This window comes from Sylvia atricapilla, chromosome 5, assembly GCF_009819655.1.
Source record: "Sylvia atricapilla isolate bSylAtr1 chromosome 5, bSylAtr1.pri, whole genome shotgun sequence".
Lineage (NCBI taxonomy): Eukaryota > Metazoa > Chordata > Aves > Passeriformes > Sylviidae > Sylvia > Sylvia atricapilla.
This window is the reverse complement of record NC_089144.1, coordinates 60,859,925-60,876,329: the sequence shown is the minus strand read 5'-3', so window position 1 is coordinate 60,876,329 and position 16,405 is coordinate 60,859,925. Positions and strand designations below refer to the sequence as shown.

Below are 16,405 nucleotides of genomic sequence, written 5' to 3'. Positions count from 1 at the left end.
GGTTTATGTGGAATAAATCACAGGTAGCTCTAATGTAACCTCTGGTAGCAGATGGTCCACAGCCAGTAATCATGATCAGGACTACTCTTGTCAATTAATCATTTCCTGATCCATGCCATTTTGGGAAGAGGAGCAGAGCTGGCTGTGGCCAATCTACTGGCCAAAGAGGATTTGTCACCCATAACAGGTTCTGCCCAGGCCATATCAGGAAGGCCATTTTTATATCATATGCCTATAGCTATCCTTTCAGCGTACATTTCTTTCAGATTTTATGTCTCTGTAACAGGACTGATTATTATTTCTCAATATGTACTAATTTGATTATTTTTCAAAGGAAATTATGGTTAAGATTACTTGCAGGTAAAACTGAGTACCAGTATGTTATTTGTGCTGTATCAGTTGCTGTAAAATCAGCAAGGAGACTGATGTAGAATGCAACTTACACGTGGCAGAAAAACCTCAGCACCTACACATACTGTAATGGACAACCTTTGATCCTTGCTCCTCATATCTCCAAGGACCTGGGTTTTAGCAGATTCTAAGGAATCCCCACTTTGTTATATCTAATCCACTAGCAACTTTTGAAAGTAGTTTTGCTATTTTTATAGGCAAAAATGTATATTTGGATACTGGCTTTGGCCAGTGAATTTTCACTTGAAAATTATAATATTTCTTTAAATAGCTTTAGAAAGAAAACATTATTGATATTTGGTTTTTCAAAGCTTTTCTAGGAGATAGGCTGCCTAATCCCTGGCACTACAGGACACAGCATTGTCTAACACTTACAGCAGTGGGAGTCTAAAGACCAGAGTTCTGTTTCTGGCTCTCCCACTCACTCTGACATTCACCAAGTCAACTCACTTCTCTGTAACTCTTTCTGTGAAATGGGTGTACTTGGGTTGTATTCCTCTTTTGGTACTCTGTTTAAGTCCAAAGGATACTAAGTAAAAAACATTTCCTAAGTGTTTCAAGACACTAGGGTGGGAGGTGCACTATACACCATCAGCAGCAGCATTAACAGAAAAGTTTAATTGTGGGATCTGTGCATTTTCATTAAAATGCCAAAAACTCCCAGATCTCAAGAAGCCTTTTCTTTTCCTGATAGCTCTTCAATATTTAGCACCCAGATGCTGATCTCACACCATCTTCATCTTAGAGTATCTGTTCTTGTTTCAGCAGAATTATTATTTTGGCACAAATACAAGCCAACCAAACTCTTAGTCCCCATTCTATAGCTCCCTGCTGAATAGGATCTTTCACTATATGGATTCATGTCTCTACTGAATACCTCAGTGGAAGAAAAAAGATTAAGCCTTGCCTCAACAGTTTAACGCTTTTCTTCCATTGGCAACACCATCAGGCATGAGAGTAACTTCTAAGAAATGGCATTACATCATGCCCAAATACATGATTATAACATGCTGCAAAATGGATTCTACGAGGAAGACTGATTTGGTGTATGCCTCTGATGATGAGTAAAGACCAGCTGGTACTGAACTAATGCATTGCTGAAAATTGTATCAGATTAAGCCAGTAATTCAGCCACCTCCATGTCCTCTCCCATAAAATTTTAATAAACCCAATCTTATGGGAAAAAAGAAAAGACAGGGGCCCCTACTGAATTATTTATAACCTTAGTTACATATGGCAAAGGAGCCCCTCTTAGGTGAGCAATTGATTTTCTTCTCTGACAATATCTAGGTAAGAACCAGGTTCGGGGAGTGGGGGAAAAACCAAAATACACAAGGATGCAAAACACAAGCCAGAAAAGACAAAGTTGATGAAGGCAGAGATGAGGGAGACTTTGTATTTATGAAAGAGATATTGATCAGTTGCACACACCAGTAGCAGACAGACTCAAATTAGCTGTCATAATTCCAGTGATGCAGAGGGACACACAGGCTCAAGCTCCATTAAGTATAACCTACATCCAGAGCAGTCAGATGAGATTTGCAAGACTGAACTCTGAATTCCCACAGGAAATACCTGCAGTTGATTTATATTCCTGATTTCTTATTCCCCCACCAACTGTGCAATCAGTTCCTGGAGGTGGGTAGGGAATAATTGAACAGCTAAACTGTGATTCACCCAGCCAATTAAGGAGCCTTGGGATGGGCCCTAGACAAATCCTTCATCTTCATCTGGTCTTCTTGGACCAGAACTACATTCAGCTCTGATAACATGGCCCAGATCACAATGACCCAGTTAACACTAAGAATCTGAGGCTGTAAAGCCGCATTACGGTTTCTGCACATTAATATTGACAAATTTTGTTATTTTTAAAAGCAGGAGGATGTCCTGATTGTACATGGGGATGAGGTTTATTCTGTAATTCAATGTCCAAAGAGCATCACTGCAAAACAGTAATTAAAAGGGCAACCACTGCCTAGTAGCTATTGACATAAAACTCACCTTCATGTTTCAGCCTGCAGTTTCTGATAGGTCAGAGCCAGGTTGCTTGATTCCAAGTTTCTTTCCCTCTCTCTAGTCCTGGCTGCTGTGATGTTCCCTTGGGGATGGTGCATGGCTTTGTGAACAAACCACACTAAGCTCATTTCCAAAATGTTCCACTTAGGTCTATCTTCTTGCACTGAAGCAAGGAAGCACTTAACTCCTCATTAGTAACTCTGTATGTGGCATGTAATCACCTTGAAATATTTAACTGCTGGATTTCATCTCACTAACATTGTGGGGTGGGGCATCAGACCCGGGTATAAACAAACTGGGACATAAATCATCATAAACCAGGCATTAAATTGGTATATAAATCAAAAATTATAGAAGTCAGATGAATGAGACCCATTAGAGCCTCCTGTTTGTTCTTTCCTCTCCTTTCACCCTAAGAATGCACAAGGCATCATTCTTGATTAGCCAAGAGACAGAAGAACGCCCATCTCTCCCCCTCTGTGTCTCTCAAGAGGGAGAGAAGGGAAACAGAGAGCTCTGTATGCATATTAATAAAGCTGTATTTTGACTGGCTGAATGACTGGAAATTATTAGCAATGGTATGTTTTACCTGTCAACATCTCCACACTGCAACAGGCAAAAAGTCTCTAATACTTCTTTGCAAAAAAATCCCTGGTGGGACTGAAGGGGGTTTGCTCTCAATTTTCCTGCACTCAGAACAGCTCAGTAAATACCTTAAGACTCTTTTCAACAATGAAGATAAAAATGTCTTCTTTTCTCCTTTGTAACAGTGTGAGACAATGCAAAACATGGCCTGAGCCACAGTGAATCGAAGTGCCTGCCCTTACAAATACAACAAAACAAAATCAAAAATCCCAAAACCTATCAACATGAAGGCCACTGAAGCCAAGCATGCCAAGCTAGGAAATACAGAAATGGGACCCTTTGAAAGGATCAGGATGAAAGGTGAGAAAACAAGAAATTCCTCAGCAAAGAGCAATTAGACCAGAGATCAGTCAGGTGGCCACACCTTCTCCTCCCTCTCACACAAGCACTTCCCTCTTCACTTACCCTAAAACCCCTCAGTGATGGTAAGTCACTCCAAGAAATTTCTTTAAAGGTGGTCCCTAGCCGTGTTTTCCTCATTTACTCCCACCCAGTGTGAGTTGGGCGGCCATTTGAAGTTCGGTTACATAGTGTGGAGCTCTTAGAGTTACTCTGAAAGTCAGAGGGAGCTATACTCTGGAAATACATAAAACCCAAGCTTTCTTTATACCAAACTGGACACCCAAAAACAATCAAACAAGTCATCTTTGATTGTCAGGCCTAAAATGAAAGTCATAGCCAACCACAAGATGTTATTAGATATTAATATATTTATATTTACATGCCCTTCCTCAAGACAATGACTAGAAACGTGACAAAATCCATTAAGTGGTTAACTCCATCATAGGATCAGGAGTTGTATCATCTGCAACTAAAAAGTCCAACAACCATACATTCAGCAATTGAAAAGAAACTAAAAGAGGCATCACAGAACATCCCAAATGTATGGAAGAAGGCAAGAGTATGTGATTACAGTTATTAAAGACTCAGTAGTGAAATGAGTGTGCTTAGAGGAGATAAATTAAGGCCAAGTATGCAGGCTAAACTGGGTCATCTCCTAACTTTACATGCTTGTATTTTCAACCTTAAAAATGCTCATTTGATTTTAAGTGAACTTTAAGCAAACAACAAACTGTAAACCCAAAAATTCTAGCGTGGGATTTCGTACTGATGCAGAAGAGTGGCAAGAGGGTCACCAACAAAGTAAGACTATCCTGATTCACCTGTGAGCTCCGTTATGTGAGCTGGGGAGGAACCTGCTGGCCAAGGGAGCAGGATGAGACCTCCCCTCTGCCAGTGGTTCACAGCCACATTAGCAGTACATTACAGTAGGACCTCTGTCTTGTGCACTCTGAACAGGGCTTTGGAGGGGATCCTATACTTTCCTGTTTGTTCCCCACTTCAACACACAACAGAGTTTGACCATTTTTGCACCTTCTATCCAAAATTATTCCAGTCCACCACTCCAAACCTTTTTCCCAGCTGCAATGCTCAGCAATCTCTCATCTCACCTCTCCCAACTCTCTGGCACTGTTTTATCCCTTTCCTTGTCCTCATTTTCTGCCTTCCTAAATCTTATCCGTATTTGCTATTCAGGCACCCCTGTCATCTCAGGACTGGAGAGTCTACTGACCTTCTCCCTTACTCTACCCCTGCTCTTCTGCCTGTAAGAAACAAACAAAAAGTAGTATGCAGTTGGGAAAGTTATTCATCAGTGTAAGTATTAAGGTCACAGGCATATTAGCAGATCTTAAGATGAAGCCTAGCAGAAGGCAATAAAATCCCTTACAGATTTCAAAATAGGTCTTAGACTTCAATGCCAAAAAAAAAATTGTATCTTAGCTTGAAATTGCAGGATATGAAAACCCTACAGCAGGGAGAGAGGGAAATAAGAAGGTCTGTCACTACCACCTGGTCATTAGCTGTGTGAACAGTGAATGCTTTGAAGATCCAACAAGAAGAGACCTCCAGGCATGTGAGCACCTGCTGCCTGACTAACCTCTGGGATAGCTGCCCTGTCTGTTGTCACAACCAATGCACTAAGGAATGACATCATACTGTCAGCCAAATGGCACTGACCAGCAGGACGGGGCCATACTTCAGGGTCTACTCCCATCTGCAGGCCCAGGCAGCTAATTAAAAATGAAGCAGGATTTCCTTGTGGAGGCACATACAGGAGACAGTGAAAGAAAGGAGCAAGAAAAGTGGGATGCTGCCTATTCAGACACTGTTTTCAGCAGTAGCGTGAAAAAAAAACCAAAGCAAAAATTTCCTGAGCTCAGCCCATTTATTAAAAATGCATTAATTAAATATTTATTGCTGCTTATAACAGCAGATGGGGCCATGTCCATAAGCCTGATGGTGTTACCAAGGCATTGTCAAGCTATCAACTGAGCAAATGTCAACTTCATGTTCCTTGGAATGAGCAGGCTTGGAAGTCTGTAGGAATTAGAAGTCTAGACATGGCAGAAATTCAGAGTACAGATATTTTCCTGAGTGTTGATTGTTGCTGGATAATTTTCCAGTAGTTTTACTGGTTATAAGGAAGTATTTGAGCTCTTCGTAGCCTCCTGCAAAATTCAGAGCATTAAGGCAAATAAAATCCACTCAGCTTTCAGGATAGATGCTGTATGTATTAAAATATTACCACTCTGTACACCCTGTAGAAATTACTCATTTCCTCCAATACTTGTTCTTCTCAGAATGTGCCAGGCTATTATTACTTTTGACTTTGGAATTCATTTTTTATGCAAATGGCTTTTAGACCACCACAAACACAGGAGTGCAGCAGTTTCAGAGTGCAGTTGGAGTGTTATCATTCCAATACAAAGCATTATGATGGTTGTTTTGACAATGCAGCTCTCTGATAATTGAATTAATGATGATTTAAAGTGCTGATACTTTTAATTCAGAGCCTATGTCCTGTGGTCCTGCAGCAGAAACATGGGGGTAGAAGACAGGCAAAGGAGATCCTACAGTACCAGACAAGGACTATTTCAAAAAGCCCAGGAAATTCTAAACACTTAGGAAGCATCAGCTACCTGTTTATGAACTGCTTCACTCTCAAGCAGTCTGGTGACACAATTTCTAAGCTGTGCAGGAAAAAATCAGTTTCCATAGCAATTCCAGCCACTTCCTGCCCAGATGCAGCACTCCTCACATTCCTGGACACAAAACACAGCTGCTGTAGAAGACTGGCTGAGGAGGCTGTGGCAAGCTGGGGAAGAACAGACAAATTCCCTCTTTTGTAGCAGTGTTAAAGCCAAAGTACAAAATCAGGTTTGTGACCTATAGGGAGGAAGGAAAAATAAAGAGACACTAGACCCAACTATCTGACTCACACAATAGGCTCTGTGAATCAGCAAAACAAGAGCTTTTGGAGACCAGGAAGAAAATTTTCATCTCTCTTCTGATGTGGAGACTTTTATGCTCTATAACACAAGCCACTGGGAGCTCTGCCAAAGGCTGCAAGTGCCATACAGCAATTGTCCCATTTTCAGCTACCAAGGCAGGAGAAAAGGAAAAGAGAGTCTTATACTTGTTCTCTGAGAGAAAAACAAATCTCACTCTGCAAGAACACACACCAGAAAACTTGCTTGTTTGCAGCACTTTAAAGCCACAGTAGTTTCTTCATCTGCTGTGGAGAGAAGATGGCTCTTTTACATGAAGCAGTTAATTCTCAAAGTATAGCGTAAGATGAGTGTAGAGCCTGGGTTGAATATAACCCACAAAAAAAAAAAAAAAAAAAGAAAAAAAAAAAGAAAAGTAGAACAAAACAAACACATCCACACAAAGCCAAACAGGGATGAAAGCAAAATGACCTTACTACAGTCCTTCAGGTGGTTAAAAAACACAAGTAAAAAAACCCAGCATCAGCCCAACACGTGTTTGATGTTCTCCAAAGAGTAACTCAGTAGACTGAGCACTCCCTGGTCTTTGAGTGTCTTATCCCTCAGTGGCTTAAGGGAACAGATGTGTTGGCTCCTGGAAGATGCTAAACTGAATATAGCAAGTCCCCTCATCACTTCAGAGGTACTGCCATTTTCGTTACAAACACAACCTTTGAACTGCTTTGCCATAATATACTAGATAATGGTTTCCTGAAAATTCTGGGACAAGGAAAAAAAAAGAATTAACATCAACATAGCCTCCCTTTTATTGTCAGCTTCCTTAAAGCACAAGCATCCTGTTGAAATGCTTATTCTATCACCTGAAAACACTTCTCACCCTTCCCAATGCCTGCACAGTATTCTACAGTTCAAACCCCTGCCATGAGCACATTCCCATGCTTTGTGAACAAATCTGTAGCACAATGAAAGTGAACCTACAGGAACAGCACAAACCACATGGAACAACGTGTGAATAAATAAAGACCTGCTCACATCTTCTTGGCTTTTTACTGCAATAATACACCTCCACTTCTAGGAGCATCAATGATGTTGATCTCGTTTTTCATAAAAAAAAAAAAATGGATCAGGTTTTGCACTCAAAGCCAGGGTCAAAGTGTGACAAGGTAAATGCCTAATAGTGACTCTATCGTATCACTATGTCAGCATCTTACTTAAAGACAGTTACTTGTGCTCAAAGTTGTTGGACACAGCTTTCCTCTGATTCTCTCCCCCTCTCAGCTCATATGGAGACTTGTTTTGTCTAATTAGATGAACATTTATCTCCTGACAGGGAAGAGCTGACATTACCACAATCATCCTTCCCTCCAACCCTGTTTAACCAGAGATAGTTGAGAGGAAGTGATTGAGGAGAAGACAAGTCCTATTTCCTCAGCTCATAGTGCCATAGGCAATCAATTTGGAGCAAAAGTTCCATCTTGAAAATGTCAAAGGGAACGAAAAAAAGATAAAATCAAAAATTGGTAAAGTCAGCTCCAACCATTCCTCTAGGGCCAGCTGCTCCTTCAGGTTCTTCCAGCATAGCTAACAGCACAGCTAGAGGAGTATCTGCTTTGTGTGCTGAATGGTGTCATGGGGTCCTCAGCCTCAAATTAATTGTCCCTCACCCACTCCCACCATTCAAGAGAAACTGCTGGAGCATCAGTCCTGCCCACCAGTCCAAAAAAAAGCAGTCTGCAGTCCATGATGGGAGCCCTCTCTCTTCCGACCTCCAACCCTCTGAACACGCAAACCAACATGCTTTCACAGGTACCACAGTTGGCTGTCCATACACAGGAAAAACAAAATACACAACCGAAACACAAATACAGCAAATTACAACAGTGGCTTCAGCCTGGAAGAGGCATTTTGGTTTACTAGGGTGACCCAATAGTCTGCTTTTACCTTTGCAGTTCTTATGAAGTTCTCCAAGATGCCATTTTGCCCCTGTGTTTCTTCAGGAAATACTATTTTTCCCCCCCATCTCATGCCAAAGATCTGAAAAATAATCCATGGCAAGATAAAGAAGACAGGCAGGCCTAAGCCCTTCTTTTGCCACTTGTCACAGTATTCACTAAAAGGAATAGGAAAATATTCAAAGAATAATAATGACCAGGTTGACTTGGAAATATCCGATTGACCAGTGCTGAAATAAAGTAGCTGTGTCCTGAAACTACTCCAGAGGCATGGAGCAGGGTCAGTTGCTAAGGCAGGGGCTAAAGTCACAGGGATTTTCTGAAGAGATTTACCCTACATGGTGCTATTGCAATACAAAGGGAGAAAAATCCCCTCAACAAAACCACAACCTGAAGATTGCTACTGGCCTCACCTTTTAAAATAGGTAACTGTTCCTACACAGGAAATACTCATACAGATTTAGCTTATTCTTAAATGCAGTGACCTCCAGAATTCCACCCAGTGGGATTACCCCATATATCAAAGCACTCTGTTGCACCAACTATTCTGGAGAAGAGAGCTTCAGCAAAGTATTTCTCTTCTCCTCTGTCTTTAGATAGGTGAATGCAGACATCAGTTCTATCTACGTCTCTCTATGTTTATCTGACTTCTGAAACTGGCAAAAATTTTTGTGTCAGAAATACAATCCCACACCTACACACTCAATAAATCCTCTGCAGGGAGGGGACAAGTAGCCTCACCCTGAGCGTGCCTCAGACCACACCAGACACAAATGTGTGAGCAGTGTCTAGGCTGCACCTTTGGAGACTGACAAACGTCCCACCAACACACAAGGCTCAGGAACTTCCTGATCCAAGTTGGATCAATGGAGGCACACAACCTTAGATCACCAGGTAGATAACTCTTTCTTTGAGCCATTGCTGAGATAAAGATTAATTTTAGAAAAAAAAAACTTTGAACAGTGAGATTCCCAGTACATGGTTGCAGAAAAGTCATTGTTACTCACAACAGTGGCAAAACCACACATACAAAAAAAGCATAAACCAAAGCCCCTTCCCATTGCCCTATGAGCCCTAACAGAAGATGACTTGGGTGGTGGGTGCACTTCTTTTTTTTGGTCATAGATGAGCACTGTTATGTTTAACATGAAACTAACACCAGCAGAGAAAAGAGGTGCTAAGAGAAACCTGAACCGAACTGAACCCCTTCTGATCTTCTCATTTCCAATTAGCATAACACAGTATTTTGCAAGACCAGCCTCTTCCAACCTGCAGAGAGGCATAAGGCAAATTATTCCTTTTCTTTGTCATGTCACAAAAATGAGTCTTTATCCACAGAGACACATTAAAAAATCAACAGGCATTTAGCAAGACCCTCTAGAATGTTCTTCATTCTTTACCAGAATGGACCAGGAAGGTCTACAAGCACCAATGAATCTCAGACCATGCTGAACCTCACCCATGCAGGAAATCACCTACACCATTGAACTTTCGTCTCCTCAGAGCTTATAAAAGGACCTTCTAAAAGGAAAACAAGAGCTACACAGGGGAGGAGTGAAACACACTGAAAGCCACGGGAAGACCAGAGGTCTCTCAACCAGAATCAGTATTGCCTCAATCCCTGCCACCTTCAAGGAGGTTTAACTGCTTCCACCAAAACAGAGCTGCTCAGGACACTCACTGGGCCCCATAACAATGTAGTAACAAGAGCAGTTGCAGTGGTAGCCTCCCTTGTGAAATTCTACCTCTTGCATTTTATCAGTAAAAAACTCTTTTCCACCTCCAAGATGTGAAAGAGACAAGATTCCAGGTCAGCCAATACATCCCAAGGCAATTCCATCCCTGTCACATCTTGTCACTTCAGCAGATGTTACAGCTTGGTGACCACCGGCTACAATTACCACTGAGGGCTAGCTGAACTCCTTCCTTGTGCCTTAAAGGGTGCAGCAATTCTCTTTCAAGATCTTCAAAGGAGAGTGATACCACACTCACACAGGAGCTGCTGGCAGCAGGACATATTCTACATTAAGAGCCAGCAATGAATTCTCCTGGAAGCAGGAAACTCAGCAGCAGCAGCAATGGCATGAGAATGTGCTCACGTACAGAGCATTCCACTGAATTAAAAAATAGGGCATTGATTTTGTTATTCATTTCTGTATTTAACTCAATATTAATCTCTGCATACAAATGCCTTTTCCCCACTGCCACATTCGCGTGCCTCGGCAGAATTTCCAGTCAGCAGCAGAAACAGAGACGTAGGTCCTAAGAACAAATCGATCCGTCTGCTGCACAGACAAACTGTTTGTGAGATGAGGGCTCTGAGCGGGCCGTCACTCAAAGCTCTGCTCTGATTTATCAGGGAGCACCTCCCGCCTGCACACGGGGAGAAGGGTGAGCAAAGGCAGCAACACTTACGCAAGGCGTGCCACTCATCCTGGCGGATCGTCTTGGTGATGTTGTAGGTAAGGTTCTTGGGGATGGTGGCTGAGGAGTAGTGGTACTTGATGTACGAGCACCGCTCAATTGCTCCTGGGAAAGGCAAAACGCAGAAAGGTGGGGTTAAATTAATGTAACATGTCCTGCCAGTTATATGCCAGAGAGGTTTGACAACCGAAAGCAAAACAATCCCTACCCATCCCTGCCCACTGTGACAACAGTGCACACTCTCTGGCCCATGACACATAAGCTCAGATCCAAACTTATGATACAGGAAGTTTGTCTTCCACACATTCCAGGCATCTTCCAGGTTGGCCTGAAGTAGCTGCTAGTGCCTACTTCCACCACGAGACATCTGTGTGGCAAATTACCCCTCCTTTCATGTCTTCTCTGAACTATGAGCTAGAAACTGCCATGCAGTTAGTGTATAGAAACTATACATTCATGTCTTAGCTTTTCATGCAGTCATGATCATGACCAAATGCCCATACTCTAAAAAATACACAAACACCTTCCATCTTTCCTTAAATAATAAAAAAACCACCACAGAAAAATTATACATATAGACAGTGAACAATTTCCTGACCCTTTCCATCCCACAGCAGAAGGACATGTGACAGACTACACTGCCTCTTGAAGGTACTCAGACACTTTTTACCACACATTCAGAGACAGAATTCATTGGCATCCCTGAACAACGAGGCTCAGATGGCAACATCAGTGGTTGAAATGGGCAATTTTTTCCTCTGTATTTTCCTCAGGATTTCACCTATGTTCCATGGAAAAAAACACCATGTGCTGCTTCTGATGCCTTCTGGTCGCATCATTACACTCTTTTTACAAATACTTTCCTTACTGTACCATAATTGTCCCACCAGGATCTGATGTCCTGGCATCTCTCTGCATAGTTAGTGTCCTTAGAAGAAAGCATCTGGTGTAGTCTGATGCTTTCCATGAATTACAGCCTAGCCAAATTCCACATCTGATCAGAAACCTGTAACAGTAGAACTGCTCTTGTACTGATAAAAGCCAGACAGGTTTCCTACATTGCTTTTGCCAGCATTCTCAGCTAATATTGGCTTTATTAGACTTTCTCACTAAGCTGTCAGAGTCAAAGCCCACGGAAGTCATTTTCCCACTAACATTCTGTTATTTTGGCTCAGGCTTTTGATAACTAAATGGGCATCCTTAATGTGGCTGGCCACGCTGTTTGCTACTAGCTACCACTAGTCAGAGAGGCAGCTATGCTGGAAATGCTTTTATGTATTAAAAATACATTAAGATGAGCACTCAATAGAATAAATTAAATGAAGCAATGAATTATATAAATAATAAAGAGTGCTATATACAAGGAGGCAGGTGGAGGACACTTACTGCCAGCCTGAACTGAAAAGGCAAACCCATTAGCTTTATATCGACAGTTCCACAAGGTAAAATATGCTTTTAAACCACTACAAATATCAATTTCTACTAAGGGTTATAAGATACTACTTGGCATGAACTTAGATCACAGACCATGAATTCACAGCATGAAGAAAACCCATGAAACAAGTTATTAATTACATTACAGTCTACCAGCATCTTCTACAGATAGTGCAGTATAAACATTTGAGGTCCTCATTGTTTGCTTCTTTTAAGTATTCTTCACATTCTGCCTTTGACAGCAATTAGATTAGACAAAGCCAAATATTATAGGGGGAAAAGGCAAAATATTTACATATGTATCCGCCTGCCCTGACAGCGTGATGGGCTTCTGTGTGAGTCTGCACCATCTGGGCACCAAACGTACGCCCAGAATTAAAGTTTCAAACTAAGAATAGTATTTAAATAAAAATACAGCTAGTGTGCAAAGAGCTTTAAAAAAATCCCCAAATCACAACCTTGCCTTCTTATAGGTTTTGCTATCCCCTTTTGCTCAGCTGCTTTCATAGATTAGAAGCATCAGCAAGAAAACAACAAATGCTTATTTGTGAGAAAATTAATCTTTAATTATCAGATATCTGCCCAAACAAGAGATTTATATAGAATAGTAGAAAGGGACACAGAGCCAAGATACAAAATAAAAGCTTGCAGAAGGAAGGGAGAAAAAATCCTGTTCTATTTGCATCTCTTCTGGAACCAAAAAGGCTAATTTTTAATAAGGTCCATCAGATATCTAATTCTGCAAAGACTTTTGGTGGTAATGCAGCTAGTTGTTCAATAGCACTTTTATCATCAAAGCCTAAAGCAGAAAGTTTATTGGCTGAATTCAGTTCATCACTTGACCACACCTATAATTTTGGGCTTATGCTTATTTATCCATGCCCCTAATGAGACTTAAGCACACAAAAATAGCTTTGGGACCACTGTCAACCAGAGTGGGGAAACAGGGCATGGTACAGCACTTGGCACAGCAGGTCACAGAGGGCACTGAAGCCCTGCCAGCTCTACCAGGGAGCAATGGTGTCCACTCAGCAGAAGCAGGCAGTATCTTACTGAGAAACTCAAGATTTTCATGGCCCAAAATGACAATGCTTGTGATTACTTGGCATTTAAACATGAACCACCTATTTAAACCCACTCTCACAAGTGTAGGAGAGTGACTATACTGAGTCAATGACACTACATCAGTATATATCTAACTAGAGGTGAGAATAAGCTTTTGAACTTAAGAAAAAGACTTTCAATTGTCTGGACACAGCAATAAAAATTAGGAGAAGGGTGATTTTATGGGCAGTGATGATTTCATACTTCTGATATTTCCCTATTTGTCCCACAGAAGAGAACAATGTTCAAAATGCCCAGAGATCCAAGCCCTGGAGGTCCCTGTGAGAGCAAAAGCAGCAAGGATCAGAACTACTACTCTGCTGGAAAACCTTCTCAGAAAAATGCTACAAAATCCTATCTTCAGAAGAATTACTAGCTATGCTCGCTCCAGTCTTTGGGGTAGGAAACAAAGCAAGCTTTCCTTTCCATACCCTCAATAGGGTATGGAAACTGCAATTTATGGAGCATCTCCAGCCTCCAGCACAAACTTACACCAAACACAACTGCAGCTTTGCTCTGCACTTTGCTCCAATAACTGGGAACAGTATTTATAGAGCAAAGCAGTGAGTGGGGTTTTTTTAGCTAGGAGCTGCCACAGCTAGAGTTATAGCTGGCCACAAGAAACACAAAAACCACCACAAAGCTGCTCCAGGGACAGATGCAGTACATCCTATATTTCTCTAACCAAAGGGAAATGCTTGCTGATAAACCAAACGAGAAGTGGCTGCCATTTTCCAATAGAGTGCTAAGAAAAGTATCAGCAGAAGGATGCAACTAGAACCATGCAGAGCAAACCTCTGCCTCATCATCACAAGCACAGATGCTCAGGGGGATTCAGCAGCTGTTAACTGTGGCTGGCAACCCCCTGCTCCTGAAAAGATCAGATGACAAACAAATTGGAGATAAGGAAACTAGAGATCCTAAGTGTTCACAGCATCAAACCTGCACCTCCTCTTACTGACTCTCTTAGCAGCTCAGTTCCCTTCCCATACCTGCTGATCATTGCTCCATATTATCACCTTATATTTTTAATACTTCCTCTTCTTTCCATTACAAGAAAAGCTTTTAACCTAGGCCACAGCAGAAATATCACATGAAAACACTGGGTTTTTTTCAATTCAATTTACAGAGCTTTACTAACATCCTGATGTTAGCCCAGCTGCTAGAGAAACTCAGCTACCACTGCATTACTGGAGCTCTAAACACCATCCCAGTAAAGGCCTCAAACTGTTTGGTAATGCAGGAAGTGATAGAACCATTATCTCACTCTAAATAAAAGAGGGTTAACATCAGTTAAGGTCATAGTGCTGGTGTCCAGACTCTGTTTTTCTGGTAGGTAAACACACAACTTTTTCAGAACTTTTGGACCAGTGATATTATCTTCATCATCACCGTGCCCCCACTACTCCCCTAAACATAATATTTCAACTCCTCCAAACTGCTCCAAGGAACAGTTTTTACTATGGTAAAAGAACAGAATGGTAATTCAAAACGTCACCTAGGTATTGGTTAGTTCTGTCCTAAATTTTGGATCTCAGAAGCACCCAGAGACATTTACACTGGTCAGTTGACTTCTGCAAAGATGGTTGCCAAGTTTCATGAGCTTACCATGTCAGTGTGATTATATAGTTGAGTATTCTGCATAATACCGATCAACACATCAGAGAGCTGGGAACAGAAAGTTGTCCTTGACATTGTTTTTCATCAAACTTGTAACCTGTGAGAGCAGTCAGGTGACAGTAACAACACTTCAGATCCAGCCCAAGATGGCACAGAGTTACTTCCGTGGGTTATCTCAGTACTCCCCTCCTGTCTTGAGGACTAGACTATTTCACACTTCCCTCCTGGCTCAGCTTTCAGGGCTGCAGATTGTACAATCATCCTTAAAGGTTCAACTACAGATTAACTCAATGCCTGTGAATAAGTTGCCTTTGGTAGCTAGAGGAGTTGCAGATAGAGACAAAATTTTCTCCCACACTAAGATTCTTTGCAGCAGTCCCTGGGTTAGAGCAATAAAGAATCACAGATGCAGGGAGCCAACAGCTCACATACTCTGGATGAACTATGGTGTAGCCATTCCAGACTCCACAATCCAGGACTGAGAGTCACTTGGCATTCTGCAGCATGCAGAGATCTGTACCAGAGGGTACCCATTCTTCTCTTACAATATGCATATTGGTTTCTAAGAAGGATCCAGCTGTAAAACTAGTATTTGTTTTACTACATTTCCTGTCAAAGCTTTTGATATTATGAGCTTCCCTGAAAAGACTGGTGTGGATATTCCGAGCCTTTGCTACCTCCAGGCAGCTTTTCCTTCATCTGTGTTGCAGATACCCCTGGATGAACTGTTTTGTAGCTAGCAATTCCACAAAAATTCACCCTGTGTGCTAGTACTAATTTTCACAAATCTGTTTGAGAATTACTACACAAACATTTCCTAGTAAAAGGAATCTTAGCCTCTGGCTTGCAAACTGCACTCACTAAATATATTTGTTCTTCATGATGAGAAACTGCCTTCAGTATGACAGATTGCCTTAATCCCATGGTTTGGTTACTGTTCCCTCACTGGGTAACTATCTCCATAGCAAACAAAGAGATGTAGATTGGTCATTTAGTCTCTAATGGTTACACATTATCTTCAGAAATCTGTAAAGCAGAGGAAGTTCATAGTGGGTTGTTTTTCTTAGCATAGTATTTCAGGAAGGTTTCCAGAGGCTACAATCAGTTAGGACCAACATTTGGTTACAAAAAGCAATTCCATGTGGCATATGTATCTATTATTGTCTTAAAAGTCTTCCCTTACCTGGAAAAGTTCACTGTTTATTTGTGTTAGCATTTTTTCATCCTTCAAACTAGCCTTGGCAACTCAGGCTGGTGCAATTTCAGAATTATCACCCTCAGATGTATGTGCTGCCCTCGGTTACTATAATAATTTCTTATGAGTCATCAAAACTCATCTGGAGGTACCTTAATATAAGCAAGACTCTTGCAGTTTCAGCATGAATTAACTGGTCAAATTAAACCTTGCAGGAGGATGGAAGGAGAAATTAAGTTCTACTTTGACCAGCTGCTATGACATAACTGCAATCAGATTGCAATCATGCAATCAGATATGCTGACTAGATAATG

At 41.4% G+C, this 16,405-nt stretch overlaps 1 protein-coding gene across 1 annotated transcript in view; it reads right to left on the bottom strand.

Moving 5' to 3' along the window:
• The window catches only part of AGK (acylglycerol kinase), a 274,709-nt gene that overhangs the window by 208,465 nt on the left and 49,839 nt on the right, over positions 1 to 16,405 (bottom strand). Inside the window, 1 exon segment of the mRNA XM_066319713.1 lies at positions 10,730 to 10,843. Within this exon segment, the coding sequence (XP_066175810.1) occupies positions 10,730 to 10,843 (114 nt within the window).